The sequence below is a fragment of the Salmo salar genome, chromosome ssa01 (assembly GCF_905237065.1).
Source record: "Salmo salar chromosome ssa01, Ssal_v3.1, whole genome shotgun sequence".
NCBI classification, from domain to species: Eukaryota; Metazoa; Chordata; class Actinopteri; order Salmoniformes; family Salmonidae; genus Salmo; species Salmo salar.
Window position 1 is genome coordinate 68,729,239 of NC_059442.1, and position 22,464 is coordinate 68,751,702.

The 22,464-nt window shown below is 41.8% G+C and overlaps 1 protein-coding gene across 50 annotated transcripts in view; it reads right to left on the bottom strand.

Annotated features, from left to right (window-relative positions):
- Positions 1-6,612: 6,612 nt before the first annotated feature.
- Positions 6,613-22,464, bottom strand: part of LOC106607745 (ankyrin-3) — a 148,641-nt gene continuing 132,789 nt past the window's right edge. For 40 of the 50 annotated variants that reach the window (XM_045721462.1, XM_045721525.1, XM_045721585.1 and 37 more), the window contains 10 exons: positions 22,260-22,334; positions 16,095-16,226; positions 15,370-15,513; positions 12,188-13,178; positions 11,717-11,903; positions 11,322-11,399; positions 10,767-10,850; positions 10,465-10,581; positions 9,592-9,677; positions 6,613-8,757 (listed from right to left, as the gene is read on the bottom strand). In XM_045721462.1, coding sequence (XP_045577418.1) covers positions 9,612-9,677; positions 10,465-10,581; positions 10,767-10,850; positions 11,322-11,399; positions 11,717-11,903; positions 12,188-13,178; positions 15,370-15,513; positions 16,095-16,226; positions 22,260-22,334 — 1,874 coding nt within the window. In that variant the 3' untranslated portion in view covers positions 6,613-8,757; positions 9,592-9,611. The remainder of the gene's footprint in view (positions 8,758-9,591; positions 9,678-10,464; positions 10,582-10,766; positions 10,851-11,321; positions 11,400-11,716; positions 11,904-12,187; positions 13,179-15,369; positions 15,514-16,094; positions 16,227-22,259; positions 22,335-22,464) is intronic. The other 10 variants (XM_045721590.1, XM_045721636.1, XM_045721624.1 and 7 more) reach the window with 6 other exon arrangements.

Genomic DNA, 22,464 nt, shown 5'->3' on the forward strand with positions numbered 1-22,464 from the left:
TTTTAAAGTTTCTTCAAGTGCAGTCGCAAAAACCATCAAGTGCTATGATGAAAATGGCTCTCATGAGGACCGTCACAGGAAAGGAAGACCCAGAGTTATCTCTGCTGCAGAGTAAAAGTTCATTAGAGGTAACTGCACCTTAGATTGCAGCCCAAATAAATGCGTCACAGAGTTCAAGTAACAGACACATCTCAACATCAACTGTTCAGAGGAGACTGTGGGAATCAGGCCTTCATGGTCGAATTGCTGCAAAGAAACCACTATTAAAGGACACCAATAAGAAGAAGAAAATTGCTTGGGCCAAGAAACATGAGCAATGGACGTTAGACCGATGGAAATCTGTCCTTTGGTCTGATGAGTCCAAATGTAAGATTTTTGGTTCCAACTGCCATGTCTTTGTGAGACGCAGAGTAGTTGAACAGATGATCTCTGTATGTGTGGTTCCCACTGTGAAGCAAGGAGGAGGAGGTGTGGGGGTGCTTTGCTGGTGACACTGTCTGTGATTTATTTAGAATTCAAGGCACACTTAACCAGCATGGCTACCACAGCATTCTGCAGCGATATGCCATCCCATCTGGTTTGCGCTTATTGGGACTATCATTTCTTTTTCAACAGGACAATGACCCAAAACACACTTCCAGGCTGTGTAAGGGCTATTTGACCAAGGAGAGTGATGGAGTGCTGCATCAGATGACCTGGCCTCCACAATCACCCGACCTCAACCCAATTAAGATGGTTTGGGATGAGTTGGACCGCAGAGTGAAGGATAAGCAGCCAACAAGTGCTCAGCATATGTGGGAACTCCTTCAAGACTGTTGGAAAAGGATTCCACGTGAAGGTGGTTGAGAGAATGCCAAGAGTATGCAAAGCTTTCATCAAGGCAAAGGGTGGCTACTTTGAAGAATCTAAAATATATTTTGATTTGTTTAACACTTTTTTGGTTACTACATGATTTCACATGTGTTATTTCATAGTTTTGATGTCTTCGCTATTATTCTACAATGTAGAAAATATTTAAAAAATAATGAAAAACCCTTGAATGAGTAGGTGTGTCCCAACCTTTGACTGGTACTGTACAGTGAGGGAAAAAGGTATTTGATCCCCTTCTGATTTTGTACGTTTGCCGATTGACAAAGAAATGATCAGTCTATAATTTTAATGGTAGGTTTATTTGAACAGTGAGAGACAGAAACCTTAATGACTTGGAGAAGATCTGCAAAGAGGAGTGGGACAAAATCCCTCCTGAGATGTGTGCAAACCTGGTGGCCAACTACAACAAACGTCTGACCTCTGTGATTGCCAACAAGGGTTTTGCCACCAAGTACTAAGTCATGTTTTGCAGAGGGGTCAAATATTTATTTCCCTCATGAAAATGCAAATCAATTTATAACATTTTTGACATGCGTTTTTCTGGATTTTTTGTTGTTATTCTGTCTCTCACTGTTTAAATAAACCTACCATTAAAATTAGAGACTGATCATTTCTTTGTCAGTGGGAAAACATACAAAATCAGCAGGGGATCAAATACTTTTTTCCCTCACTGTATGTCTTTGACCAAATTTGAAATCAACTCCTAGTCTTGATTCTCCACCCTTCTTCCTAAGTGTGCACTGCGACACTTGATCGCATGGATTTATCAATGGGGGAAACTCCCTCCAGCCAATGCTTACACCAATTCCTTTAAATCCATGACAGGGAATGTGCAACTGCACACTTCTGGAAAAAGGTGGAGAATCAGGAAGCAGTCCAGGTGTCCCTATAGACACTTCTTGATGGCTTCTTGGGTTTTGTAGATCTGAAAAGACTGTAGGACTGAGAACACACTCCACCTTGCCAAGGTATGACCGTTTATGTCAAAGATGTGTTCATCTCTGGCTTAGCTACTACATTTTTATATTTTTTCCGGCATTTAACTCATTCAAAAGTATAATAAATGTACTAAAAGCATGTGTTTTTAACTTTTTAACTAGGCAAGTTAGTTAAGAACAGATTCTTAACTACAATGACAGCCTAGGAACAGTGGGATAACAGCCTTGTTCAGGGGCAGAACGACATATTTTTACCTTGTCAGCTCGGGGATTCAATCTAGCAACCTTTCGGTTACAAGCCCAACACTCTAACCACTAGGCTACCTGCCGCTTTCTGTGATGTTATATTGAAAGTGCTTAGATATACACTTTACGGAATATTTCATTTCTTGAAAATGTTATTTTGTTACTACCTCTTCTTTGTCTGGCTAATTATTCAATCATACATTACATTACATATATCTACCAACCTGTTTTATTCCTTAGCCTAAACATTTCACAACCCATTGGAATTTCTTACAAACATAAGAGATTCGATATCACATAAACATAGACAGGGCTCTAACTCCTCTAGCTCCACAATGAAATAGGGTGCAGGCCAGGCAGCAGGCTGTTAGCCAGCCTGCCAGCTTAGTGGAGTCTGCCACTAGCACAGTCAGTGTAGTCAGCTCAGCTATCCCCATTGAGACCGTGTCTGTGCCTCGACCTAGGTTGGGCAAAACTAAACATGGCGGTATTCGCTTTAGCAACCTCACTAGAATAAAGACCTCCTCCATTCCTGCCATTATTGAAAGAGATCGTGATACCTCACATCTCAAAATAGGGCTACTTAATGTTAGATCCCTCACTTCAAAGGCAGTTATAGTCAATGAACTAATCACTGATCATAATCTTGATGTGATTGGCCTGACTGAAACATGGCTTAAGCCTGATGCATTTACTTTATTAAATGAGGCCTCACCTCATGGTTACACTAGTGACCATATCCCCCGTGCATCCCGCAAAGGCGGAGGTGTTGCTACCATTTACGATAGCAAATTTCAATTTCCCCCTCAAAAAACAACGACGTTTTCGTCTTTTGAGCTTCTAGTCATGAAATCTATGCAGCCTACTCAATCACTTTTTATAGCTACTGTTTACAGGCCTCCTGGGCCATATACAGCGTTCCTCACTGAGTTCCCTGAATTCCTATCGGACATTGTAGTCACAGCAGATACTATTCTAATTTTTGGTGACTTTAATATTCACATGGAAAGTCCACAGACCCACTCCAAAAGGCTTTCTGAGCCATCATCGACTCAGTGGGTTTTGTCCAACATGTCTCTGGACCTACTCACTGCCACAGTCATACTCTGGACCTAGTTTTGTCCCGTGGAATAAATGTTGTGGATCTTAATGTTTTTCCTCATAATCCTGGACTATCGGACCACCATTTTATTACGTTTGCAATCGCAACAAATAATCTGCTCAGACCCCAACCAAGGAGCATCAAAAGTCGTGCTATAAATTCTCAGACAACCCAAAGATTCCTTGATGCCCTTCCAGACTCCCTCTGCCTACCCAAGGACATCAGAGGACAAAAATCAGTTAACCACCTAACTGAGGAACTCAATTTAACTTTGTGCAATACCCTAGATGCAGTTGCACCCCTAAAAACTAAAAACATTTGTCATAAAAAAACTAGCTCCCTGGTATACAGAAAATACACAAGCTCTGAAGCAAGCTTCCAGAAAATTGGAACGGAAATGGCGCCACACCAAACTGGAAGTCTTCCGACTAGCTTGGAAAGACAGTACCATGCAGTATCGAAGAGCCCTCACTGCTGCTCGATCATCCTATTTTTCCAAGTTAATTGAGGAAAATAAGAACAATCCGAAATGTATTTTTGATACTGTAGCAAAGCTAACTAAAAAGCAGCATTCCCCAAGAGAGGATGGCTTTCACTTCAGCAGTAATAAATTCATGAACTTCTTTGAGGAAAAGATCATGATCATTAGAAAGCAAATTACGGACTCCTCTTTAAATCTGCGTATTCCTCCAAAGCTCAACTTTGCCAGGACCTAGGATCAAGGGAGACACTAAAGTGTTTTAGTACTATATCTCTTGACACAATGATGAAAATAATCATGGCCTCTAAACCTTCAAGCTGCATACTGGACCCTATTCCAACTAAACTACTGAAAGAGCTGCTTCCTGTGCTTGGCCCTCTATGTTGAACATAATAAACGGTTCTCTATCCACCGGATGTGTACCAAACTCACTAAAAGTGGCAGTAATAAAGCCTCTTTTGAAAAAGCCAAACCTTGACCCAGAAAATATAAAAAACTATCGGCCTATATCGAATCTTCCATTCCTCTCCAAAAATTTGGAAAAAGCTGTTGCGCAGCAACTCACTGCCTTCCTGAAGACAAACAATGTATACGAAACGCTTCAGTCTGGTTTTAGACCCCATCATAGCACTGAGACTGCACTTGTGAAGGTGGTAAATGACCTTTTAATGATGTCAGACCGAGGCTCTGCATCTGTCCTCGTGCTCCTAGATCTTAGTGCTGCTTTTGATACCATCGATCACCACATTCTTTTGGAGAGATTGGAAACCCAAATTGGTCTACACGGACAAGTTCTGGCCTGGTTTAGATCTTATCTGTCGGAAAGATATCAGTTTGTCTCTGTGAATGGTTTGTCCTCTGACAAATCAACTGTAAATTTCGGTGTTCCTCAAGGTTCCGTTTTAGGACCACTATTGTTTTCACTATATATTTTACCTCTTGGGGATGTCATTCAAAAACATAATGTTAAATGTCACTGCTATGCGGATGACACACAGCTGTACATTTCAATGAAACATGGCGAAGCCCTAAAATTGCCCTCGCTAGAAGCCTGTGTTTCAGACATAATGAAGTGGATGGCTGCAAACTTTCTACTTTTAAACTCGGACAAAACAGAGATGCTTGTTCTAGGTCCCAAGAAACAAAGAGATCTTCTGTTAAATCTGACAATTAATCTTGATGGTTGTACAGTCGTCTCAAATAGAACTGTGAAGGACCTCGGCGTTACTCTGGACCCTGATCTCTCTTTTGAAGAACATATCAAGACTGTTTCAAGGGCAGCTTTTTTCCATCTACGTAACATTGCAAAAATCAGAAACTTTCTGTCCACAAATGATGCAGAAAAATTCATCCATGCTTTTGTTACTTCTATTTTGGACTACTGCAATGCTCTACTTTCGGGCTAGCACTAAATAAACTTCAGTTAGTGCTAAATACGGCTGCTAGAATCCTGACTAGAACCAAAAAAATGTATCATATTACTCCAGTGCTTACCTCCCTACGTTAAGGCAAGGGCTGATTTCAAGGTTTTACTGCTAACCTACAAAGCATTACATGGGCTTGCTCCTACCTATCTTTCCGATTTGGTCCTGCCGTACATACCTACACGCACGCTACGGTCACAAGACGCAGGCCTCCTAATTGTCCCTAGAATTTCTAAGCAAACAGCTGGAGGCAGGGCTTTCTCCTATAGAGCTCCATTTTTATGGAATAGTCTGCCTACCCATGTGAGAGATGCAGACTCGGTCTCAACCTTTAAGTCTTTACTGAAGACTCATCTCTTCAGTGGGTCCTATGATTGAGTGTAGTCTGGCCCAGGAGTGTGAAGGTGAATGGAAAGGCTCTGGAGCAACGAACCGCCCTTGCTGTCTCTGCCTGGCCGGTTCCCCTCTCTCCACTGGGATTCTCTGCCTCTAACCCTATTACAGGGGCTAGGTCACTGGCTTATTGGTGTTCTTCCATGCCGTCCCTAGGAGGGGTGCGTCACTTGAGTGGGTTGAGTCACTGACGTGGTCTTCCTGTCTGGGTTGGCGCCCCCCCTTGGGTTGTGCCGTGGCGGAGATCTTTGTGGGCTATACTCAGCCTTGTCTCAGGATGGTAAGTTGGTGGTTGAAGATATCCCTCTAGTGGTGTGGGGGCTGTGCTTTGGCAAAGTGGGTGGGGTTATATCCTTCCTGTTTGGCCCTGTCCGGGGGTATCGTCGGATGGGGCCACAGTGTCTCCTGACCCCTCCTGTCTCAGCCTCCCGTATTTATGCTGCAGTAGTTTATGTGTCGGGGGGCCTAGGTCAGTCTGTTATATCTGGAGTATTTCTCCTGTCTTATCCGGTGTCCTGTGTGAATTTAAGTATGCTCTCTTTAATTCTCTCTTTCTCTCTCTCGGAGGACCTGAGCCCTAGGACCATGCCTCAGGACTACCTGACATGATGACTCCTTGCTGTCCCCAGTCCACCTGGCCGTGCTGCTGCTCCAGTTTCAACTGTTCTGCCTGCGGCTATGGAACCCTGACCTGTTCACCGGACGTGCTACCTGTCCCAGACCTGCTGTTTTCAACTCTCTAGAGACAGCAGGAGCGGTAGAGATACTCTCAATGATCGGCTATGAAAAGCCAACTGACATTTACTCTTGAGGTGCTGACTTGTTACACCCTCGACAACTGTGATTATTATTATTTGACCATGCTGGTCATTTATGAACATTTGAACATCTTGGCCATGTTCTGTTATAATCTCCACCCGGCACAGCCAGAAGAGGACTGGCCACCCCTCATTGCCTGGTTCCTCTCTAGGTTTCTTCCTAGGTTTTGGCCTTTCTAGGGAGTTTTTCCTAGCCACCGTGCTTCTACACCTGCATTGCTTGCTGTTTGGGTTTTTAGGCTGGGTTTCTGTACAGCACTTTGAGATATCAGCTGATGTAAGAAGGGCTATATAAATACATTTGATTTGATGATAACACAAAGATAAAACAGAAACAAAATATTTCAAAACCAATGCTTTTTTATTTATTTTGTTTTAAATTACATTTTTTTAAGACGCTTGAAACATTGTGGTGGCATCATTGCTTCTATAGCCTCTAAAAGAAGACTTTGAATAACCAAAGTGCTAGAATAGTTACATTTCAATGGCTTCACTCTGTTAGTAAGAATTGTACATCGAAAAATTTGCTCAGTTGAAAACACATATCAAACAAAATTGACAAAATTGATAGTTCAACCATATCAAATTACCCTCTACCCCCTGATTGACATGTAAGATAGGATATATGATACAATACCCTAAATTGCTTCACTTGTCAAAAGAAATGAAGTCCTTTACATGTTTGTCATGTCCACAGCATAAACATCATCATCACACTAAGTCTGAGCCTTCACACCAGAATAACACCACACTTGAACTACATGGGCCTCTAGTCTAACCAATACAAAGAGAAGATCTAATGCAAAGTAATCACCAATGAGCTATCAAAACAATGCTAGTTAGACACTGCATACAGATTCTCAAGCCTAAAAAGATCACACAATTTCAGAGTTCAACACAATTTATTTTATGCTTAAATAATCGTTTTGACCATCCAGTGTTTTTGTCATACATATGCTATAAAGAGTTACAATCAAAGAATGTCTTGTGTGTCTTTATGTGAGTAGATTAAACTTAAGGAAATACTTCACAAAAACCCCAAACCCTCTTCTTTAAAACCACAGCAGCCTTTATAAAACCAATTGACACACTGCTAAAGATAATTACAAACAGTCTTACAGCGTACAGCAACCTCTACACCTTATAGCCTATACACACAATACATTTATAATTTTACAGCGAGCCAGTCTTCTAGCATATACATTCAGATTACTCCTTTCTCATAGCATTTATGATAAACCCTGCAGAAGCCGCCCTTCAGTTGTACATAGACAGATGGTAATCCTCAAGAAGCTATAGAACAAACTTTCTTCATACTGTTCCTCGTCCGAGACAAAAAAAAAACCACTTTTATGTATTATTATTTTTTTCTCATTTCAAATATAAAACTGGTGACAAATGTTAGGGCTATATTTGTACACAGATAAAGGGTTTTAATTCTAATTTTAATACAGTGTTTGCAAACTTGTACAAATTTTACTTAAAATAATGTGAAAGGCATGCATGAAAATAAGAGTACTCTGAAAGACTGCTTTTGCAGAATTAGATACATCCCCATTTTGGGAATCACTGAAATTCGCAGAAGATTTTCTGGAAATTTCCTCTGTTAAAATCAAACCATCTTTTTTCATATACAAATGTTATACCTGCTATAATAATTAATTGTACAACAACGTGTGAAGTTCACTCAAATCTTCCAAAAAAGTGGAACCATTTTGATAATCATGTTGAAAGCACTTGTAAAGTTCTCTCCTCTGCATTATCATCTTGTAACTCATCATTTTAGAATTGTACAGATTGTAATTTCTATACAGAAAAAAGTCTTGTTATTTTCAGGTTTAAAAAGGAAAACAAAAACCCCAGAAATTTACAACCTGACATTTATGGGTCCAAGAAAAAAATATAAGGCGAGTGTTGGAGGTGGATCAGAAGTGATCCTCTTGTTTTTGTGTAATTTTGTTGAGTTTCTTTCTCCTATTACTAGAATTGAGCTTTTGTGCCATCTTTGGTCACAGGGAAGTGTATGTTCAGTTGCACCTGTGGTTGTTCTGTAATTGAGTCCTTTTTCGGTCTCACCACAATGATCCTCAAAAGCTCTCACACCACCAATGGTTTTTCTCACGACCACCTGTAGTTTTTCTGTAATGGAGTCCTTTTTCAGTGTTACCACAATGCTCCTCAAAAGCTCTCATGACACCAATGGCACGTTACGAGTCACAAACAGGAAGCATAATTCTTCTGGTCCATAGACCACAGGAAGTGAGAGCTGTACAATTAGAATTCCGATTCCATGGTGAGAACCTTCCAGATCCCTCAATTGACAGGGAGTGAGTTTTTCATGCTCATGCTAAAATCAGACGGTCAAGTTCTTCACGCTTGAAAACCACGCGTTGGAAGTATTGGCTGAAATTTCCTATTTTCCTTTCGTTTTCTAGTCGTTTGTAACTTTCTGCCGTGGAAACCGATGAGAATAATTCCTGCACACCTGAAAAATAAGAAAAATAATTATTTTAGGCAGCTGTTGCGTTTGAGTCCCTTAGTTATTACTCATTCTGATTACCTGATAGATGTCTTACCACTACATCATAGCATCTGAATTTCATGTTCCATTTTGCTAGCTACCCACACATTTACTGGAGCAATCATTCCCTCGATGACACTAGAGAGCATCAACAAGTCTGTTGGGCCACGGGTTGTCATGGTCACCCTGGTTGTCATGGAAACCACCAGCTGAGCCAGAGATCACGAGAGTGCCACTACTCTTTATTACTCAGGTTAGCTTAAACTGAATATTTCACTGATGCATATAGCTAACAACACCTTTCAGGGATTAACAGTAACCAATCAGATAGCGACCTCTCTTTGATGCAATTCCCACACGATAGTACTGTCTATGAGGAGGCCTTTGGGGGGATTTAGTGGATAAAGAGAGTGTTAGACAGAGAGTGTCTGTGTGACAATATATGCTGAGGTTTGTTTTGTGCATTATCCATTTTCCCTTTGTGACTAGTCACCCAACCACACAGCTGTTGTAACCAGAATCAAAACAGACAAGAGTCAGCCTTTCAGTTTGAAACATAAAGGTCTGTTTGGAGTAGAATGAAATACGTGAATCATCAGGGCAGGAGAGTACAGTGGACAACCGTGCAGAAGAGAACAAGTACAGTATAGTGAAATGGAGCAGAGCTGCACCAAGTTTAAAAATGTATATGGAATGGAACAGAAAATATTGAGCACACCACTGAACAGTGACAGGGGATAGAAATGAATGAGTTTATTAGAGAAGTGGTGGGGTAAAGCACTCTATTTGGTAAAGTACCTGGTGGAGCCCAGCTAGCCCTACGAGTGAAGCTTTTTTTCTCCCAACCTCTCCTCCTTCCTCCTGCTTTTAGCTCCATCTCCTTGCTGCAACACACAAATACACACACACACATACGAGTGAGAAGAGGCCAATTCCAAAACCCCACATCCTGAGACGCATCCTGGCAAGCAGTAACCCAACACAGCAACCTGAAAACCGCAACCCGAGTGCAGCTAGACCAGAGATAAGCAACATGTGAGATGATTTAATATTAGCAACCTGAAACCATCAACCTGAAAGCAGTAAACCAGACCACAGAGGCAAATGTTAGCATCACACACATACGCAGATAGCAAGATACCGTGAAGTGAAATCACACAAAATTCTAAAAGCATAGCGAGTGTTTAAAATCCTGGAGAAAAAAATAATAGCCCAGAGGAGTTGTATTACTACAAACAAACGAGATTGTTCATTACAGAACAATCAGTTTTCCAATTCAATGTGGGCCACAAACAAATTGCTGGAACATATTCAGCATCCTAGTCATTGAGCTCTCATGCACGCACACAGAGACAGGCAGACACTCAAACAGACACAGACACACATACACACACAGACAGGCAGGCATTAAAACAGACATAGACACACATACACACACAGACAGGCAGACACTCAAACAGAGACACAGACACACATACACACACAGACAGGCAGACACTCAAACAGAGACACAGATACACACACACTGGTAACATTAGCGGCAGAACTCGAACATCGAATCCCACGACCACATCCTGAGTTAAGGTCCCCACCCGTTTTCTGTTCAGGCTCAGAACCCCAGAACCCCCTTGGGGCAACCCTCTATGCGGCCTATTTTGTCGTCATGCCAACCTCTAGCTCCTCCTCCAGTGAGAAAGGGCAAGGCCAGAGGTCTCCTTGGTCCCACCTCCCCCTGTCCCTGCCCTGGTCGTCAGGCATGGACACCCGCCTGATGACCTTTCTGATGACCTGGGAAAAGGGGAGGAGATAATGATCATGGTCAAGATGTAGAGGGTATGGCTGGGATACACACACAAACACAAGTGGATAGGGTTTAGGATGTTTTGGGAGGAGAGTTTCGAGGATGCTTTGAGAAGGTGGGTATGATAATTCAGAGGTGTATTTTTAGGACGAGGCCAGAGGCAGATAGTTACTTTTCTAGTGATGATGTTACCGTCTTCATCGGTAAACTGTTCTTCTGTCACTGATTCGCCCGGAATATTCTTTGCCTGTTCTCCCTGTAAGTGCTCATGGTTAGGACTACAATCAGAACTGGTCCAAATTCACTTCAGCCAGTGTAACAGCAAACCACTAACACACTCTTCAGCAACAGCACAATCAAACTGCAAGCAAACCTCTAGAGACAGAATATTTTAGAATTCCCCAAGAGTTGTTGATTGAAACGATAACAAAATGAATGTGGCATGTCCCTTTAAATGGCATCACAGAGGCAACAGTGAGACACAAAATGTTCCTTGATTGAAAACATGAAAGCAGGTTACCAGGCCAGGACACACTACACACTCGCGCACACACACACACAAAACACACACAAACTTCAAACACACATTTCAGAAGTTTCCTTTTTCTCCCACTGATAGTTGTCAGTTAAGCGAGCCACACCAGTCCACTGCACACCAGAGGCAAAGCTAGATTAACCATCTATAGCCAAACCTAAACCAAACCTTCACCCAGTCTCAGCAGGGTACCTTAAGAATGACCCGGCGCCGAAACACCCTGGTGGTGACGGTTTGTTCCTCATCAGAGCCAGACTCACTAAAACGCTGCTGAAGAGTACAGTTAAAGCAACATTACAGACAGTGAGAAGGGGATGTAGAAAACACAAAAAAAGCAGGCGAGAGAGAATTTGTTAGCGTCACACAATCCCAAGGTTCTTCTGTCATCAACAACAATAAAACAATGGCACATCTGGAAAAAAGGGTCAAGTTAAATTTACAGTCAACCAGTTGATTTAAAAGAATGGACATCCAGTTCATGTCACTGTGAAAAAGAAACAACAGTGATGTACCCGATGAGGCTGTAGTAGACACACATTATACAAAAACATTTACAGTACATTATCTTGCATAGTCATTGCAATTACCTGGACTTTCTTCTCAGACACAAGAACGCCTTCTTCCTTCCCATGTCCAGCTCTTCTGTTGGCTGAGTCCTGCGATACAGGAAGTGACCCGTCATGAGGTGGTAGCTCCGTGTGATCGCCATTGTGCCTGGACCTCCCTGGCTCCCCTCTAGAGGAAGAGGTGACGGAGTCACTGGAGTTCTCCTGGCTGTGGGGAGAGATTGGGAGAAAGAGTAAGGTTGAGACTTAGATTGAAACTCGTATTAATGGTTAAGGATTACAATTCAGAGAACATTGACTAAGATAAAGATCAATATTGAGAATAGGATGGGGTTGGTATCAAATTTACTGATTAAATAGTTTGTGATGAAGGCAGATTATGAAAAAGACAAAAAGACTGAGGCGAAGATATTGAATCCCAGTTGTAGATTTACATGAAAGTATATTTATCCTTAATCCTTAGCAGTGATGAAATATTTTTTTTGTGTGTACCTATTTTCCTGGCGGTCTAGCAGGTCTGAGCTCACACTGCGGCCGGGTGTGGGCGGCTCCACGTTAACGCTGAATGTCTCACTGTGCCAACCTGGAAGTGAACACATGTCTTTTTCTGCCTGCTGCACCTGACTGAGAATCTCCTGAACCTTGGCCTCCGTCATCTCCTCGCCTTCCTCTGAGCCTTCCTCCAAATGAATATCCTCCAACAGCAACTTTAACTTGTCTTCTGTCATCTCATTTTCGTCTCCATCCTTTTCCTCAGTGGAACCAGACACTCCCTGCTCCCCCAACGCCTCAGCCCCATTCTCTGGCTCCTTACCCCCCTCCAACACCATCTTATTATCCCCCTCTTTCACCACCTTAGTCCCCTCTTCCTCCACCTCAGCCACATTTTCTCTTTTGTTTTTCCCCTCTTCTACCACTTTATCCCCCTCTTCTGCCATCTCACCTGCCTCTACCACTTCCTCACCATCTCCCTTCACGACGTCCTCAGCCCCTGCCTGTCTGCTGTCCTCCTGCTGTGCTTGCCAAGGTGATGATGCGGAGGACAAAGATGATGATAAGAAGGAGACTTGCTCTTTGACCTCTTTTTCTACTTCACACTGTTCAGGGGAAGCGAATGACATCTGTTGGAGGCTTATGTCCACTTCCTTTTTCTCTTCTTCCACTATCAGCACCTGGTCACCTTCAGCCATTCCTGTGTTGGTGGCAGCGGTAGGATCTAAGTCAAGGGTGGGAATGGACAGGGACAGCTCATAGGGTCTAGAAGGGCTCCTAGTGGAGGAGTCAGGCTCCACACTAGGCTCCATGTGGTCGGCCCAGGACTCGGTCTGGGTGACGATGAAGATAGGACGGTCTGGGTTGAGCTGGACAGGGGTAGGTTCGGGGTCAATGGTGAGGGTAGGGGGTTCAGAGTAGAGCTCTGTGAAGGAAGGGTCAGAATGCAGTTGGGCTGGGGACTGCAGCTCCGCTAGGATGCAGTGATAATCTGTTGGGAGATGATATACTCACATGGAAGCACATGACACAAGGAATCCCACATAAACCACACTCCACATGGACTGAGTGACATGGACAATGGAACAGAGACTGACTATAGAGAAACCCAACATAAAAATGGTATAAAACAAATTATATTTACACTGACAAAAACAATAAATACTTATGTCTGTCACAGCTTTTAACAGTTTTATGACAAGATAGTTTTGTTCTTTAAAGGGATGGGTTCATATGCAGCCATTGAGATGGGATAAGAAAGCAAAACAGAAATAAGTAAGGAATGCTAGAAATGTCCATATGTGTGATGAGTGGGTTTTATTAGTTAACAGTTGAGTGGGTGTTTAGTCATGCTCACACAGAAAAGATGAAAGAGGATAGGAGGCTTAGATGAAGATTTCTAGGGTATAGGGGTCGATGCGAACCCAAGAGGGAGGTGCAGAAGGAGAAGGTACGGGGGACACACAGGGATATTGACACACAGAACAGGGGGACAGGGAACGGATGAAAGGGGAGGAAGGGCCATGACTAGGGCAGTGAGACCCTGCAGGTGATATTAGGGTGAGGACAGCAAAGGAAATGGGGGAGACAGGGTGGGACAAAGTGGGAAATGGGGTTTCCAAGGATTCAAGACTGTGGGACTGGCATAGGAAGACAGCTGGGGGTGGGAGAAGAAGAGAGGACTGTTGCATCTCCTGTGGGTTTAAGACTTGGTGACTGAGGAGGAGATGAAGGAGTCAACTGGGGTATGGGAGTAGAGGAGAGGGGTGTGGATTGACTGGGGTCCCCAGTGGGTTGAGCCTGAGGACTCGAAAACTGAGCATTAAGGGAGATACTTGGAAGGGATGAGGGAGAGAGCTGGGGCATGGGAGTAGAGGACAGGTGTGTGGGTTGACTGGGGTTCCCAGTGGGTTGAAGACTTGGTGACTGGGGGATGAGAAGGAGACATGGAAGAGGAGAGGGAGCTGGATTGGGTGGTGGGTATGGGGGTAAAGGTGTGAGGTCCATGAGTGAGACTGAGGATTCATAACTTGGGGATCAGTGGTGTGGGCATAGTAAGGGAGAGAGGTGTGGAGGTCTGCAAGACCAAGAATGAATCAGGGTTTAGGGAATGATTCTTAATTGAGGGAGGCACTGGAGTTACAGAGATGGAGGCACTCTCATGAACAACAAAGCATGCTACTGCTGAGGACACACGACAATAGAAGAGAAACAAAGACACACAAAAAAATCTAACAAAATACAAAAATGTATTAGCAAGACAAGACAATAATGAATGAGAGGACAGAGAGATGATTTTGATTAGGTGGCAGGGAAGGGAATGGGGAAGTGCAGAGGTGACAGCACAATAATAATAATAAACTGTTAGGAGCTGTTATAAGCTGCCCTGGAGATTGGGCTGTGGAGATGGACGAGCGCGTAAGAGGAAGAAGGTAGTCTGGTTTCACAGAGGACGAAGCTCTGTCATTCTATCCGGGGAGGGCTCAGAGGAACTGGAGGTAGACAAGAGAACTAGACAGATCTAGAGCTATAGATGAACAAAGTACAACAGACTGTCTGTTGAGTCTATGGCTACTCCATGCATTAGGGAACAAAGGGGTTTATACAGTAGTGTCCTGTTGAAGGTACAAGGTGATCAGGTAAAAGCATTGTGTTACAGCATGCAACTGGTTAGCATTATGGATAGTTTTAGTGTTTGTCATCAATTAATCTTACAAAACCCTTGGAGCACAAATGCAATTAGATTTTTAGAGGGCTTAAATAATATAAAAGGTCATGTCAATCAAGACCTCTCTAGAAAATCGTTGGGCTTAACATGCTATTCTCATCATCAGGGTTGGTTGCTGTCAATTTAATAGTAACCCAGTTATTTCAGAAAGTGAATTAAAATACATTTCCTGAATTGACTAAGTTAAAAGTGTACCCATGGGACTCTGCATGCCAACATTTCCTCACACTCATTTGAGTGTCAGAAAATGGTTAGACCGAAAGTGACAAATAAAAGCAGAAAATGAAGGGTCAGACATCAGCCTATCTAAGATAGGGTACTGTAGTCTCCGTAGGCAAATTGCATTCAATAGTATAACCAGGCAATTTGTTCTTATTTTTGCTATAGTTGTAAGGCAAAAACCAAAGAGGTAGCAGGAGAGGTAAGAGGTCAGCTAGATGAAGCTAAACTTTACCATCAGCCTGATCCAGGTAAACAGCGTTATCATCGGCAAAACTTCTCGTGCCTGAAATGTTACCATAGTCAAATATCGGCCCCTCCAGTAAAGTCACAATATCCATCCGATTGACTTTGGTCAGCACTCCAGTTAAGGCATCCGCTGTAAGAAAAACAGACAATAGAAAGTCAGTCAAACAAAGACAAGACACTGTTTGTTGTACAATATGACAGTTGTCTGAACAATATGCACCGTTCCATAATCCAGATGTTGTCATTGTCATAACTCTTGCAAGGTAAATAGTTTACAATCACACTGCAGTGTATGAAGGTGAAAAAAGGGTTGCCATATTCTTCTCTTCTACAAGACTGGGCCAAATTATATTTTCCTGTACTAAACATTATGTCCTTAGTAGGAGCATGAACATAATATGTGACTTCATATTAAGCTGAATGACAGCTACATTAGGAATCTTAACAAACATAGAAGCCATTCTGCTTCTACATGAGTCCTTTCAATGTCATTCAGTATGAAATATTCACAGACACGAAGAGAGGGAGAGACAGGGAGTTCAGAAGGCAAGAGGGATGAGAGAGGTAGTGAGGCCTTTTTTATGGACTTGGAAAAGTACAGTAGCGAGGTACTCTGTAGTACATAATCATACAAGTCTAATAGAGTGAGACGTGATAGAAGAAAAAGCCATAGGGAGTAGAAATACTTTTGAGAGAAGGAGAGCCACTCACTCGTTGCGTTTTTACCGTCCCGGCTGACCCATTTCTTTAGCAGCATGAAGCTCTGCGCTGTCAAGGAGTTGGGGTTCTCCACTCGGATGTGGTTGATCTCGTCGACAGAAAAGTTCATTTCCCGAGCCAGCTCTGCAAACGCATCCAAAAATACATTACATCACAACAGTTCAGTTTTAGGATTTAGTCTAGTCTTAGTCATTTTGACTCAAATATCATTACACTTTTACTGCAGTGGGCTAAATCAGGGTAACACAGAGTGTTTCTTGGTAGTCTTAAACAAATCTACTTTGAAACAAAAGTATACACCTCACACACATGGTTATGGGCTTAAAAAAAAGAAGACACCTGTACCATGTCTGATATAGAGTTGGAATGTATTACATTTTGAGTTTGCATCCCAATATTACACTTTATATACATCACAGACTGAAATAGATATTTAAAAAAAAGTTTGACATAGAAACAGGACTTCTGCGTTTAAAAAAATAATGTTTATGAATTATGAAATTAAGAAAAATATTAATTATTAAAAAATATATTTTGGGAGAAGTAGGCCATTTTAGTAATCTAAATGCCCTTTAATTTTAGTCACATCACATTTGTATTGCATCATTAACCTATAGTAAACATAAGTCACTGACATGTGCACAAACATAGACTTGAGTATACATATGACAAACACATATAACAACATATAAGAATGATCTGGCCATATAAATTCCTAATTCAGCCTACATAGATATTGCAAATCACATACAAAACAAACACACACATACAAATGCAGAGAGGGAGAGAAAGAGATGGTGCCGCAAAGTTTTGGCGAAGCATTACAACCTGATATTTCATTGGATTTTTATTTGAATTTCATGTAATGGACATACAAAAAAATTGTACAAATTGTTGAAGTGAAAAAAATTACTTGTTTAAAAAAATAAAATTAAAACGGAAAAGTGGTGCGTGCATATGTATTCACCCCCTTTGCTACGAAGCCCCTAAATAAAATCTGGTGCAACCAATTACCTTCAGAAGTCACATATCTAGTTAAATAAAGTCCACCTGTGTGCAATCTAAGTGTCACATGATCTGTCATATGATCTCAGTATATATACACCTGTTCTGAACGGCCCGAGAGTCTGCAACACCACTAAGCAAGGGGCACCACCAAGCAAACGGCACCATGAAGACCAAGGAGCTCTCCAAACAGGTCAGGGACAAAGTTGTGGAGAAGTACAGATCAGGGTTGGGTTATAAAAAATATCCCAAACTTTGAACATCCCACGGAGCACCATTAAATCCATTATTAAAAAATGGAAAGAATATTGCACCACAACAAACCTGCCAAGAGAGGGCCGCCCACCAAAACTCATGGACCAGGCAAGGAGGGCATTAATCAGAGAAGCAACAAAGAGACCAAAGATAACCCTGAAGGAGCTGCAAAGCTCCACAGCGGAGATCGGAGTATCTGTCCACGGGACCACATTAAGCCGTACACGCCACAGAGCTGGGCGTTACGGAAGAGTGGCCAGAAAAAAAAGCCATTGCTTAAAGAAAAAAATAAGCAAACACGTTTGGTGTTCACCAAAGGGCATGTGGGAGACTCCCCAAACATATGGAAGAAGGTACTCTGGTCAGATGAGACTAAAATGTAGCTTTTTGGTCATCAAGGAAAATGCTATGTCTGGCGCAAACCCAACACCTCTCATCACCTCGAGAATACCATCTCCACAGTGAAGCATGGTGGTGGCAGCATCACGCTGTGGGGATGTTTTTCATCGGCAGGGACTGGAAAACTGGTCAGAATTGAAGGAATGATGGATGGCGCTAAATATAGGGAAATTCTTGAGGGAAACCTGTTTCAGTCTTCCAGAGATTTGAGACTGGGACGGAGGTTCACCTTCCAGCAGGACAATGACCCTAAGCATACTGCTAAAGCAACACTCGAGTGGTTTAAGTGGAAAAATGTAAATGTCTTGGAATGGCTTAGTCAAAGCCCAGACATCAATCCACTTGAGAATCTGTGATATGACTTAAAGATTGCTGTACACCAGCGGAACCCATCCAATTTGAAGGAGCTGGAGCAGTTTTGCCTTGAAGAATGGGCAAAAATCCCAGTAGCTAGATGTGCCAAGCTTATAGAGACATACCCCAAAAGACTTGCAGCTGTAATTGCTGCAAAAGGTGGCTCTACAAAGTATTGACTTTGGGGGGGTGAATAGTTATGCACGCTCAAGTTTTCAGTTTTTATTGTCTTATTTATTGTTTGTTTCACAATAAAAATATTTTATCTTCAAAGTGGTAGGCATGTTGCGTAAATCAAATGATACAACCCCCCCAAAAATCTCTTAATTCCAGGTTGTAAGGCAACAAAATAGGAAAAATGCCAAGGGGGTGAATACCTTCGCAAGCCACTGTATGGGTTGCACCTCTGTTACTCGGTTGCATCATTGCCATTGTTATCAACGTTCCACAGACGTCGCAGCCACATTGATGTCCAAAAGTCGAACGAGGGCAACTGACTTTGAATGGGAGCTAATGATGGTTTCGCACAGTGATGTAGCCGAGTCTGAATCAAGTCCCAAGTCCCAGTGCTCGATTCCTGGTCCAAGTGCTCAAGTCTGAGTCACTAGGTCCACATTAACTCAAAATGAAGTTATTCACCCAGTCAGATGTAGCGTAGTGGCAAGAGGAATTTTGTCAATAAATAGTTTGATGTCCCTTTTCCTTTCCCTTGTCCCTGATGAGATTTACCAAATGTTACTTTGCATATAGGCTACTGGTAATGTTACCAGGGCCACGTTAAGTTGCAAAATGTTCTCGAACGTTGCAGTTAGAAATTCCATGAATAGAGCCGACATTATTCCTTTTTCAACATGTCAGAGGCATGTTTGTTCTACATAGAATATTTCTATCTGAACTTTTGAAAATGTTGTGTCCTGCTGAACACGCGGCAGATTTTTAATGAGGTAACATGACTGAACAAGGTGTAGCCTAAACAAATGTTAAACGGTCCGATCTGCAAGTAACCTAGTTTTAGAACAGCCTGCGATATGCTTTATGAATGTAAAATGCTGCCCGCCAATGCACAATAGAAAGAAAGGAATTTAGCGCCAGTATTATGGGCCTTATCTTTTGAGAGGTAATGGCTTGAATCAAGCCGTTTTCACTAAGGAAAAGAGGGAAACTTGGCTACAGATCCTGGCTATGAAATGCAGTGGGGACAGTGGGATTTTTAAAAATGTAACCTTTATTTAACTAGGCAAGTCAGTTAAGAACAAATTCTTATTTACAATGACAGCCTACCAGGGACCAGTGGGTTAACTGCCTTGTTCAGGGGCAGAACGACAGATTGTTACCTTGTCAGTTCGGGGATTCTTTCGGTTACTGGCCCAACGCTCAAACCACTAGGCTACCTGCCACCCCATTGGGAGGATTGAGCGAGACTACAAATTCAAAGACAGCCTACTTTTTATAAACAACTCAATGCTGCTATTGTTTTTAATTTCGGGAAAGCAGCTTGTGTTTCTTAACGAGGCAAAGGGTAGCTAACTAGAAGGCCAAACTGGTCTCAGAGCATCTCGTATTATTCTGTACGTAAATCCGGAACACTCCATTTAGTACGATATGTTACATTTCGTATGGGATGTATTAATTTGTGGATGTACATCACCAAGTTCATGACATGTTACAAATTACAATTTGTATTATATGTTACGAATTTACAAGACGTGCAATATTTTACTAATTTGCAAAACGTACCATGTTACGAATTTGCTAAACGTATGGTATTTTACAAAGTCTAGCTAGGTGGCTAATGTTAGCTAGGCTAGGGGTTATGGTTAAGGTTAAGTTTAGGAGTTTGGTTAAAGGGTTAGTGGAAGGGTTTGCTAACATGCTAAGTAGTTGCAAAGTAGATAAAAAGTTGTAAGTCATAGAAAAGTTGCTAATTAGCTAAAATTGTCCCTGATGAGATTCAAACTCACAACCTCTGGGTTACTAGACGTTTGCGTTATACGCCCACCCACCCTGACCAACCACCCAAAAGTAACCATCTGTCTTATGTAACCATACCAAACGCAGGGTTGGGTAGCTTACTTTCTAAATGTAATCTGTTACAGTTACTAGTTACCTGTCCAAAGTTTGGGTAACTTTTGGATTACCCAAACTCAGTAACGTAATCTGATTATATTCAGTTACTTTTAGATTATTTTCCCCTTAAAAGGCATTAGAAGAAGACACAAATGTATGTTACCAATTGAACCCCATCTATTGTAGGATTAAACAGTGTTAAAATTGACATAGCTGCCATATATGGATGTTAAATTGTACTTTATGGGTTGGATATGTAGGCTTCTTCTAACCCATCGCTTTCTACTACATATAATAATACGATTAAATTATATCTTTACATTAAAAACCAAAGTCTATCAGAATTCCAGTCATTCCAATAAATGTTATACCCTTTGATCTTCAAGAATAGGACTTTGAAATATGGAAGTAGAGATTAGCCAAATAACCCCAAAACTAAGGACTTTTTAGCCAGCCCTACTCTGTTTATGATTTTGTTGTCATGGAGGACTGATTGGGCTCATTGATTTGAGTTGAAAAATAAATGCTGCGCTCATGGAATGGCATGCTTTGAGCACTACTGAAAAGTGCTATTTACATGTGAAAAATGAATGCCATATGCTGCATTTGCAATAGGCCTATTGTTTACCTTTTGGTTGGTGACACTTTGATATCTTGATAATATGCAATTGTTTAAAAGGCAAATCCACAAATGAAACAATAACAAAACGGTCGCCCCGCCTGTGTTTTGGTAAAAAGCTGAGGGATGGGCCTGGAGAAATGTAACCACCCTCAGATTAATAGACAGAGCTATGCATGCAAGGACTGACCATCCATGATATCAAAAATATTGTTTTAACCATGTTATTAGGCTACATTTACAATGTTTACAAACATTGGAGAAAAAAAAGCTTATATTTTCATGTAGTGTGACAGTTGAACTAAGCTCATGAGGCATTTATAAGTTATATTCTTCAAGAATCAATGGATATATATACAGTGCCTTCGGAAAGTATTCAGACCCCTTGACTTTTTCCACATTTTCTTACCATACAGCTTTATACTAAAATGGATGACATTTTTTTTTAATTCACAGAAATCTAAACACAATACCCCATAATGACAAAGCAAAAACATTATAAACAGAAATACTTATTTACATAAGTATTCAGACCCTTTGCTATGAGACTCAAAATTGAGCACAGGTGCATCCTGTTTCCATTGATCATCCTAGAGATGTATCTACAACTTGATTGGAGTCCACCTGTGGTAAATTCAATTGATTGGACATGATTTGGAAAGGTACACACCTGTCTATATAAGGTCCCACAGTTGACAGTGCATGTCAGAGCAAAAACCAAGCCATGAAGTCGAAGGAATTGTCCGTGGAGCGCTGAGACAGGATTGTGTCAAGGCACAGATCTGGGGAAGGGTAACATTTCTGCAGCATTGAAAGTCCCCAAGAACACAGTGGCCACCATCATTGTTAAATGGAAGAAGTTTGGAACCACCAAGACTCGTCCTAGAGCTGACTACCCGGCCAAACTGAGCAATCGGGAGAGAAGGGCCTTGGTCAGGGAGGTGACCAAGAAACCAATGGTCACTCTGACAGAGCTTTAAAGTTCCTCTGTGAAGATGGGAGAATCTTCCAGAAGGACAACCATCTCTGCAGCACTCCACCAATCAGGCCTTTATGGTAGAGTGGCCAGACGGAAGCCACTCCTCAGTAAAAGGCACATGACAGTCAGCTTGAAGTTTGCCAAAAGGCACCTAAAGACTCTCAGACCATCATTTAGTTATAGTTTTTTGTGGGTCTATTTAGTCTATTATAGTCTCATCAAATACCACAGAAAAAAGTGTTTTACAAATATTTTAGGTCACTATTTTTGTTGACAAAATTAACACTGCATCAGTTCAAGGCATCCATTTCTGTACATGCATGAGTATGTAGAGCTGCAGTGTAAGAAGAGCATCACTCTGTAGAGGGCACTGTTTCCTCACAATAATATCTATGTTGTTTTCTTGAGAGGGGAAAGCAGAAGAATAGAGAGCCATGATGACAGATGGTACTGAGACCAGGGAGCACTATTTCCTTACCAGTCCAGCTAAGTCCCAGGTGGTCGGCCACAATGGCCATCCGCAGGTCTGTTCGCTCACAGGGACTCTGAGGACCTAAAGGGCAGAGATAATCTAAATAATCAACACTGTTCAGTACCTTTTCTATTAACTGAAATAGGAGTACAGAGGACTCTTTCCTTTTCTGGCCAAGTGTGGTATTTTCCAAATGATATAAAAACAGACT